The sequence below is a fragment of the Myotis brandtii genome, unplaced genomic scaffold (assembly GCF_000412655.1).
Source record: "Myotis brandtii unplaced genomic scaffold, ASM41265v1 scaffold454, whole genome shotgun sequence".
NCBI lineage: Eukaryota > Metazoa > Chordata > Mammalia > Chiroptera > Vespertilionidae > Myotis > Myotis brandtii.
The window spans coordinates 1,360,849-1,371,246 of record NW_005367354.1 but is presented as its reverse complement, the minus strand read 5'-3'; the positions used below and the strand labels follow the sequence as shown (position 1 = coordinate 1,371,246).

The window sequence follows — 10,398 nt, the reverse complement described above, 5'->3', positions numbered from 1 at the left end:
CGTCAGGCCCCGCCATCTTTTTGCGGGGCGGGAGCAGCGCGCTCTTGCCTCGCGGGAATGTCCCGCGTGGAGAGGAGCTAATACAGGCCAAGAGAGGTCAGTGGACCTTTAACAAGGAGATCCTGGGGTTGGGGCTGTCTGCCTTCCAGACTGACACGCAGACGCATACAAGCGCCGCCTTTACGTTTTACCCCAGAGAGGAAGTGATTTGCCCCACGGTCACACGCTGGACGTGTGGCTTGTCTGGCCTCTGAAGGCAGGCAGTGCGAACCTGAAAACAAACCTGGCTTCAAAGCCCGAGCCCACCGCTTTCTAGTAGGAGGAGACGATTTACCTTAACACCTATCCATCCTCGTGGCTCCGAGCCTGCACCTGTGCCTGGGGCGGGGGCTGCTCCCCTTGGACATCGCAGAGGCTGGCAGTCCGGCCCCCAGCAGGGCAGATCTAGTCTCCACCCTCCCGAGGGGGCCCTTGGATTTCTTATCTCCAATGGGAGCATCCTGGTGGTTCTCTGCAAGTGAATGCGTGCCCTTTCCTGCAAGGAGACACCTCCGGTTGCTCCCCTGGCCACATCGGGGTGCATCCTTGTTAACCTAAGGTGCACCCAGCGGAAGGGACCCAGTGGCTTCACCTTTGGGGATGCCATTATCTGCTTCACCAAATTTAATGTGCGAAGGGCCAGCCAGAGCCCGGCACATCTCAGGTGCTCAGGCCTTGTGGGCCCCTTGCCCTTTTCAGGTACATGGCATCCACTCTCCCTGGCCACTCTGTTTCCTTTGACTCTCCCCCACCCCTTGTTGGGTTCTGCCCCACCCCCTCTGCCCCCATAGGTACCCAGGGTGTCTGCTCAACAGGACACAAACACAAGTTTTGCAGGGTTAAGCTTTATTGGATACATTGAAGGCTGAATGGGGCCTCCCGTACCCTTGGTCCTCTTCAGCCAGGAGAGAGCAGGCTCCACAAGGGACTTCCAGGGTTCAGGGCTGGAGAACACACCTGACCGCCAGCCAGCCAGCCCTTCAGGGTGTCTCGGGGGCTCCCCGAGATCTGGGGCCTGGTGGGGACGGCAGGGTTTAGAAGAGGTGCTCCAGCGAGCCTCCGTGGCTCTGGAAATAGGATGGCGACTTTTGGAGAATAGGCTCTGGAGAGGCAGGCCTTGGAGCCGACGAAAGCCCGGGCTTCAGGGAGACTGCGGCCTGTTTGAGTGCCTGACGCGGAGGCCCTGAACATCGAGTGGAATTTGGTGATGGAGGGCCTGCAGACCTGAGGCTCCCGGTCGGGGAGGGTTTGCCTGAGGCTGAATCTGCCCAGGCCTGAGCTGCTGGGGCCTGAAATGCGTGGGTTTGATACCCAGGGGCCTGCATGGCCTCGCCCTGAGGTCCTGCTTCCTCCCGTCTTCTTTCTGGCAACAGATGCAAAGTCCTGGCCTGGCCTTGAGGCAGGCGGAGAGCAAAGCCGATGCCTATGCGGAGTGGTTTCGATTCCTGGTCTGGTGCACAGGGCAGTAGCTGGGGGAAGGCAAGCAGCCGAGGTCCAGTCCTGTACCTGGGGGTGGGGCAAGAGGGACTGCGGGGCCGGAGACACACCAGGCATATAGGGTACTCCACAACCGGAGGCTGGTCGGTTCTGCCTAGCCACAGGCTCTGCAAAATGAGTAACCGAAGGTCGTGTGCGATGCGACGGTACCCCAGCTGCACCACCAGGGCCTGGGCCAGGGCTCCTGGGTTCCTGAACTCTGCAGCGTCCCTTTCGCTTGCCACGCATCCCTCCGCCACCCCAGGGGATCTGGTGTCCTGGTGCTGATGCCAGTGCCATGTCTGCCTATTGGGGTGGACCCCAGGACAAGGTAGGCTGAGGCTGTGGGAAGTGAGCGTGGAGCTAGGTAGGTCTTCGGAGTGGAAAGGAGACTGGCAGTGTGGGAGAGAGGAGTTCTGTGGCTGAGAGGGATTAGAGGACTGAGTAGGGGGCGGAGAGGGGTATAGATGGCAGGAGGGAGAGGAGGAACGTGGAAGGGAGAGAGACGGGCAATTCTGATGAAAGAAAGCAGGGGAACTTGGGAGAGAGGAAGAGTAGGGTTGTAGGACGAAGTCAGAATTTGAGTCAGAAGAGGAGGAATGGGAGCCAGGAGAGTGGGACTGTGGCGGAGGGGAGCAAGGTGGAGGGGCAAGAGGGAGCGATTTCTGTGGAGGCAGAGGCTGAAGGTTCTGAGGAAGGGAGTCCACAAGTTGTGAGGGGCCCTGAGGGGGATGCCCAGGGGGCACTGCTTTCTGTAGCAGCCCTTGGTCCTTGTTTTGAGGCAACATCGCCTTGAAACCGGAAAGGACTGAGGCGGCAAGACCAGAGATTAGAGACCTGGCAGCCAGGACTGGTATCTCTGGTTGCAGCGTAGGAGACACCCAGCCCAGCAGCACCAGGCTCTCTGGGTGTTCAGGCAGGAGGTGGGATCTAAGCTTGGCTTCTCTCTTCTTTGCAGTTGGCCATTTGATGAGGGATGTATAGGGATGGAGAATCCGAGCTGCCTCTGGGAGCCTGGGGGTGGCAGCAATTATCTGAATGGGCCAGGGAGGAAGGCACAGCCCATAGGACCTGTAGAGAAAGAAACAGAGCCCAAGATACTGAGAGAATGGGTCCATTTGCAGCTCTGCCTCAGGGGCCAGTTCCAGGCTGGTTCACTAAGACCCTAAACCCATGTCACCTTTGGGGGCAGAAGAGCTGGCAAAATGCTCAAGGGAAGGGTAGAGCTGAGGAGGAGAGAAATAGGGAGGGAGAGAGGGTAGGAAGGAGTTGGAGAAGAGGGTATGGGGGCTGAGATGCGACTAGGAATTGAGGTGTTCTGGTGGTGTAAGCTCTTACCCATGAAGGTTCCTCTGGACTGTTTTACAAGGCACTTCAGAAAGGAGGGGACCTGGGAGAAAAAGGAACAGTCACCAAAGAGTGGATGCACCCCTCTCTGCCCCCAGCATCCTCTACCCTAAACTCACTCTGACCCAGATTTCTGTCCGAGCCTGGTCTTCAGTCCTCCTTAGCCAGGAGGGGGTCTTCTGTTATAGGCTTTTGTTCTCCTAAACCTGAATCAGGGATTCTGCAAGCATCCTGGTTTCCTGCCAGTCTGGTTCCCCTGACCCCTTGTTGCCCCTAATGCTGATGTCCTCTGGCTCAGCCTGGCCCTAGTCAATATGGCTTATCACACCCAACGGCAGCAGGAGCATGTGGCCAGCTGATGAAAGCCTCTGAAAGACTGGGACTTTGTCTAAGGGGTGGCACTGCCACCCCCCTTGGGAGCTAGAAGTCCCATTTCCTGGGGGTAGTTCTCCGTGACATCTAGTGCCTGTGTCACAAAGGTCAGGTGTGACATCATAGGTTCTCTGCCTCTAGGCTCTGGGACCTGCTTTCAGAGACCGTCCACAGGCTGGCCTTTGACAAAACTGAAGCAGGAAAAATTCTCTGGGGCACTTGTCTCCTTTTCGGGCCCCCGTTACCCCCTCTGCTCTCTGCCCATATACCACTTCCTCCACCAAGGGTTCCCCTGAACCACACAGCCTATTTGGGCTGGGTCCTCCCTTCAACTTCTTATTTTCCCTTGCTTTCTGAGCAGGGTTCATGCTCCACACCCCCTTTAGGATATCCTATATAATAAAAGGCTAATATGCAAATTGACTGAACAGTGGAATGACTGGTCACTATGATGTGCATTGACCACCAGGGGGCAGATGCCAATGCAAGAGCAAATTGACTGAACAGTGGAATGACTGGTCACTATGATGTGCATTGACCACCAGGGGGCAGATGCTCAATGCAAGAGCTGCCCCATGGTGGTCTGAGTGCTCCCACAGGGGGAGTGCCGCTCAGCCAGAAGCCGGGCTCACAGCTGGTGAGCTCAGCGGCAGTGGTGGGAGCCTCTTCTTCCTCCGTGGCAGCGCTAAGGATGTCCGACTGCTGGCTTAGGCCCGCTCCCCATTGGAAGTGGGCATAAGCTGTCAGTTGGACATCCCCAGAGGGCTCCCAGACTGTAAGAGGGTACAGGCCGGGCTGAGGGACTCCCCGCCCCCCCCGAGTGCATGCATTTCATGCACCAGACCTCTAGTGTTTATATATTTTAATAATTATTTTCTTAACAGCTTTATTGATATATAATTCACATACCATACAATCCACCCATTTAAAGTGTGCAATTCACTGTTTTCCAGTATGCTCACATGGTTGTGCAGCCATCAACACAATCTAATTTCAGAACATTTTTATTACCCCCTGTCCCCAAAAGCCCATCCCCATTAGCAGTCACTCTTCCTTCCTCCCTTCCCCTAGGCCCTGGAAACAATAAACCTACTTTCTGTCTCTATGGATTTGCATATCTAGGCATTTCATATCAATGGAATCATAGACTATGTGGCCTTTTGTGTCTGGCTTCTTTCACTTCACATAATGTTTTCAAAGTTAATTCATGTTGTAGCATGTATCATTACTTTATTCCTTTTTATTGCCAAATAATACTCCTTTAAATGCCTATATCATATTTTGCTTTCTCAATAATCAATTGATGGATATTTTGTTGGTTTTACTTTTTTGGTAGTTATGAACAATGCTGCTATGAACATTCTTGTACTAGTTTTGCATTGGCATACATTTATCTTGAATAGATAACTAGGAGTAGAATTGGTGAGTCTATATTTAATTTTTAAAATCTTTTAAAAACTGTTTGTATATTGTACTAGCCAGTTTGGCTCAGTGGGTAGAGCATCAGCCTGTGGACTGAAGGGTCCCAGATTTAATTCCATTCAAGGGCACATGCCCTGGGTTGCAGGTTCAACTCCCAGTAGGGGATATGCAGGAGGCAGCCAATCAATGATTCTCTCTCATCATTGATGATTCTATCTCTCTCTCCCTCTCACTTCCTCTCTGAAACCAATAAAAATATATATATTTTAAAAATCTCTGTTTAAAGAAAACGTTTGTATTGATTTTAGAGAGGATGCTCTAAGGAAAGGAAAAGAAACAAGAAATATAAAGATTGGAAAGGAAGAGATAAAATTGCCATTATTTTATCTACTTAGAAAAACCAACAGAACCAACAGGATATTAAGACTAATAAAGTTCAACAAGATTGCTGGATTCAAGGTAAACTTTTAAAAATCTAATAGCACATCTTTGGGATGGTGGCCTGCGATACGGAAGACGAATGGGAATGGGATAAAAGGAAATGGAGGGCAGGTGGGAGTGAGGCCAACAACCGGCCCTGTGTGTACCGAAGACGCTGTGCCACGAACTGACACGAATTGAGTGTATGTTTAAGTCTCTGCATCCGGCGTAAAAAAAAAAAGGAAGAAGAAAACGCTTGGTGCACATCTTTCAGTCTCCTTTCTCTATGTTCACATAAGTGCATACACCTTCACACAGCTTTGTTTTTGGTGTTTTTTCATCCTGTCTGGATCTTATTATACCCGTTGGTTTACAAATAAGTTTTTTCACTTAATTGTGCAGCTCAGAGAGCTTTCCATGTCATTTTACAGAGGTCTGTCTTATTCTTCCGATTACTGATGGATATTCAGTCAATTTTACTTGTCTTCTCTTTTCCGTTCTCTCTGGTCAGCTGGGTGTCTGCCACGCTGTACCTACAGTCACCTTTGTTTCTCTGTCCTCTCTGTACCTTCCCTTTACTTATTGGGTCTCCCCTGGAGTTCAAGATTGAGGGACATGGGATATGCAAGACGATTCTGCTGCAGGCAGAGGTTGCAACTTGAGGTCAGGCAGGGGCTACTGTGGCAGATTTGCTATTTCTTCAGCCGCCTGCTCCTAAGTAGCTGTATGGAGGATACGACGCCACTCAGCAAACATCCTGGTCCTTGCCTTCAAATCCCTCCCGTCTGGCTTGGGGACAGACAGGTGAGTAACTCAGCCCCGGAAGAACAGTATGGCGAGGGCAGTCTTCCAAGTTCACTAACTGCCTGGGTTTCCATACCCGCATCATTTGCTAGATGTTTGACGCTGGGCAAGTTATTTCACCTCCTGACACTCAGTTTTCCCATCTGTAAAATGAGGATGTGAGAGTCTATTTTCTTATAAGGTTGAAAGAAAGATAATACACGTAACGTGCTTAGCACACTGCCTGGCAGTGATTTGAGGACTTTGAACTGTTAGGAAGCCAGCCAGGGTGTGGTCAAGCATAAACGGAGCCCCAGTGAAACAGCGAGGCCTGGGCTCCGGGTTCCGGGCCTTCCCAAAAGAAGGCACAACCTGCAGATGGGCAGCCTTCCCCTGGCAGAGTGGGAGCAGGCATTCCAGGGGGCAGAGAGGTACAAGGAAAAGCACTGGGTTGAGAACCTGAGGTACGCATGGGGAGTAAAAGTCCTTCTAAGGACGTGTGCAGAGAAGAAGGAGGTTCAGGGCCCCTCCATGAACTCGAACCCCAAAGCGAAAGCCGCAGGTCTATCATAAGACTGCTGTCAGGGTCAGGCAAGGCTCCTAGAAGGAAGCTCCCTTCCCACCACCCTCCTGCCTTCTTCAGCAGGGCCTCCTCCCAGGGCTTGGTCACTCCCAGCATGCAGCACCCCCACCCACCGCTGGTTGGGAGGCAGGCAGGAGGTTTTTCGCGGGGGCTGTGCCGGTGGGCGGTTTTCCCAGAGCAAGAAGTGAGGCAGGACTGCGTTGGCGCCAGCTCCCTCAGATATAGACATCGCTGGCCAGATGACCAGCCTGCCCGGCTAGCTTGAGCCCAAGGACTCCCTCAGGCACTGTGTTCCTGTCCTGGGAGCTGTGACACCACATCCCTAAGGTGTGGCATGTCACAGAGAAAGGCCAGAGGGGCACTGGCCATGCCGGGAGTGGGGCAGAGCCCGGCGAAGGCCAGGCGGAGGCTGCTAGCAGGCACCCACAGCAGGAAGAGCCGCCTGAGCAGGACCAGGCAGGACCTGTGGGAAGGGACCGGCTGGAGCAACCAGAGATGGAGCAGAGCTGCCCCTGCCCCCAGAGGGGCCGGCACCGGGAGCCTGGCTGGTGTCAGGGTAAGGAAATAGGGCCCTGCAGAGGGAGCTGGGGAGGCAGGGGGTGGAGGGGTTGAGAGAGGTCACCTCCGATGGCAGAGCGTCAGTCAGTGTTACCATCCCTGCCCTAAGTAGGGGACCCTGGCCCCTTCGACTCGAAGGCTCCATGCTTTGTGGTTGGGGATAAGCTGAGAGTGTGGCTAAGAGACCTGGCCCGACTCCCTTCTCTCCAGGACACTAAGCCTGGAGGAGTGATGTGAATTTCCCAAGGCCCCAGGGCACAGTCAGCAACCGCAGGGCCAGGACTTTAGTCTGTGATTGGAGCCCCGTCTGGTGTCATTTCCTCTTTACCACAGCTGCCTCTTCTTCTCAGATGAGCCTGGGCCAAGGGTCATCTCTACCGAGCAGGACATGGCTCTGTGCTCCCTGTGGCCCAGGGCACCTGATCAGCAGGATTCAGACCTGGGTGTGGATGGAAGGAAGGAAGGCACCTGGGAGAATTAGAAAGAGTACAGGATCTCAGGTTCTGGGCCAACCTTTGCCCTCCTGTTCCATCTGACACCAGACGAGGCCTTCTCTCCATTCCCTCAGCTGTGACATGGGGCAGGGCCATGAATGGACAAATTGGGGTGATGTCGCTGGTCCCTGCTGTTCAGAGTGCTACCACTCTGACAGAAGACCTCACACTAGAATGCTCTTAGAAGCCGGGGCCTGGGGGTGGGGGTGAGGGGATCCGGTCAGACTCACTCGCCTGGTCCTCTGTGCAGAGTGAGGTCAGTCCTGAGAACGCCGCGCGGGAGCGGAGCCGGGTGAGGATGCTGCGCCAGGCCTTCCTGGCCCTGCAGGCCGCTCTGCCTGCCGTGCCCGCAGGCACCAAGCTCTCCAAGTTGGATGTGCTGGTGCTGGCCACCAGCTACATAGCCCACCTCACCCGCACGCTCGGCCACGAGTTGCCTGGCCCCGCCTGGCCACCCTTCCTGCGTGGACTCTGCTTCCTGCACCCTCTCAAGGTAGGCCACGGGGCCAGGGCCTCAGGGAAGGGGGTCTGGGGTAGAGGGATATTGAACTCGGGTCCCCGGCCTGCAGTGGGGAGTGGTGATTGGAAATGACTTTATGATGTGGTTCCAGGGACATTCATGGAGGCCCCAAGACTCGGGGGTGCCTAGTGTCAGGGGAGAAAAAGGAGCAGGTTCCAGGCTGGTGCCTGGGAAAGGAAACTGCGCCTCGGAGAGTCCTGGATGTGGGGGGTATCGTCCCCTGTCCTCGGGACTTCTGTGGCAGGAGAGATGCCCGCTGGGAGAGCAATAGTCTAAGAAAGCATCGCTCTAGAAGCCACCAAGCTGGGGGCACCACCTACCAGACTGCAATCCACCTGTCCCAAACCTTGCTTATATTATACTAGAGGCTACTAGAGGCCCAGTGCACGTATTTGTGCACAGTAGGGTCCCTTGACCTGGCCTGCGGGGATCAGGCTGAAACCAGCTCTCAGACATCCCCTGAGGGGTCCCAGATTGCAAGAGGGTGGTTCTCTGGTGATGCACCCTAGAATCAGGCTCCCTCCTCTCTGGTTCCGGTTGTGTCACCCAAGAACCCCAGCTGCCAAGTCACCTCAGCTCAGCAGCTCCTCAATTTAGCATCTGCCCCCTGGTGGTCAGTGCATGTCATAGCTATCAGCCGGCCAGTCACTTAGGCTTTTATATATATAGATGTGGGAGGAAAGGTAACATGAGCCTTACTTCTCTTCCAGGGTATGAAATGAGACTATTCATAAAAAGTATAATTAACAGTAAATCACCATTTCAATAACAGCTAACAGTATTTGGATGCTAAAGTTATGCCAGGAGCTGTGCTTTGGTGCATTTTTATCTTTTAATCCACACAAGAACCAAAGCAATGCTACTTTACAGATGAGGAAGCCGAAGTTCAGGGAGATTAAGTGGCTAAATGTTTGAACCCAAGAGTGTCTGCCTTCAGACCCCCTCCCTTGCTCACAGCCACCAAGCAGGCCCAGGAGACGGCATGTAAATTGCTGGTTGTGGTGTATAACTGTGCTACAAAGGAAGAGACATTCTACCCCTGAGGGTACCATTGTAATGGGGTCAACTTTATTTTTAGGGAGGCTACTTTTCACCATCTGTCTCCCCTAAACACCATGGTTCTGAAATGTCTTGAAACTTGAGATTTTTTTAATTTTATTTCATGCAAATGTAGCCAAAATGCAAGAATTTGAGACTAAATGGGGGCAACTCTGAAGTACTGACAGTGGCACCTGGGGTACATAGTTGTTGCCTTAGCTGTAAGATGGTGATCAAAGTAAGGCCATTGCATGGAGGAAGCAATGGATAAATGTATTGAAGAATGAACCAATGAGAGCCGGGTAAGGTCTGGAGCTCTGACAGTGGGGCTGGTGAGCCAGGAGCAGTGCCCCTCACCCCAGCCCCCAGGTGGAGGGGTGGCCAAGGGGAGGGCAGACCTCAGGGAAAATCAACCTGGGACTGCCTAGGACTGCCCACACTCCTGCTGGAAGGAGGGACAATCTTGGGAGGTCCCCAGTCATAGGGTGTGGGCACTGACGTCTGGGCCAGAGGCACTTGGGTGGGAGGCTGTGCAAGAGAAGGGGTCAGGACTGATCAGTGTCAGGAGTCTTTTCTTGCCCTCCCCCCACCCCACTCCCAGCTCTTACTATGGGGTGGGGGGAGGGAAAGAAAAGACTGAGGGCTGAGCCGGCCCCTCAAGTGCTTCCCGCCAGGCTCAGGTGGTCAGGAGAATGCATGGGGCCAGGAATGGTGGTGCGTTGGAGCCTACTGTCATCAGAGCAGTCACGACAGGGGAGGGTTTCAGGGAGGGGGGCCAGGGAAGGCGGACTTTGGGTGCCAAGGACTACGAGGGGCTGCAATAGTGAGCTTGACTCACTCCTCACTTTCCATCTCCATGTCTTGCAGAAGTGGCCAATGAGATCTCGTCTCTATGCTGGAGGCCTGGGGTGCTCTGGCCTTGACTCCACCACAGCCACCAGCCTGGGCCAAAGAACAAAGGAGGCAGAGGCCGGGCCCCAAGTCCCTGGAGAGGCAGATGCTCTCCTCCCCACCAGGCCACTCCCACCCGTTCTTGGTGATAAATGACCATCACGCTCACCTTCACTCCTGGACTGCGACTCAAGCTTAGGGACCTGGTTTCTTCTCTACCAGGCCCTGCCTGTCTGCACGCTGACTCTTACCCTTTGGATCTGACTCAGCCCCCAGGTTCCAGCCTGCAGACCAGACAAAGCCGCGGGCACATCTGTGATGGAGTGCTCAGGAGCACCAGGGAGTCCACCCTCATCTTGGCACCAGGGGGCGACTCCCAGTGGCTCTTTCGTGGCAGCTACAAGGAAATGGGAGAGGAAGGGGTTTGATTGGGTTGGAGGTTGAGTATGGCACTA

At 54.1% G+C, this 10,398-nt stretch overlaps 2 protein-coding genes across 2 annotated transcripts; one reads left to right on the top strand and one right to left on the bottom strand.

Annotated features, from left to right (window-relative positions):
- Positions 1 to 6: 6 nt before the first annotated feature.
- TCF23 (transcription factor 23) lies at positions 7 to 10,392 on the top strand. The gene is made up of 4 exons (XM_005874870.2): positions 7 to 96; positions 4,965 to 6,998; positions 7,745 to 7,987; positions 9,920 to 10,392. Exons 2-4 carry the CDS (start codon positions 6,777 to 6,779, stop codon positions 10,097 to 10,099), a joined length of 645 nt encoding a protein of 214 aa, XP_005874932.1. The 5' UTR covers positions 7 to 96; positions 4,965 to 6,776; the 3' UTR covers positions 10,100 to 10,392.
- Positions 1,074 to 3,182, bottom strand: PRR30 (proline rich 30). The gene is made up of 2 exons (XM_005874869.2): positions 2,854 to 3,182; positions 1,074 to 2,586 (listed from the first exon to the last, which is right to left on the bottom strand). The coding sequence occupies exon 2, from the start codon at positions 2,301 to 2,303 to the stop codon at positions 1,074 to 1,076; it is 1,230 nt and encodes a 409-aa protein (XP_005874931.2). The 5' UTR covers positions 2,304 to 2,586; positions 2,854 to 3,182.
- Positions 10,393 to 10,398: the final 6 nt, after the last annotated feature.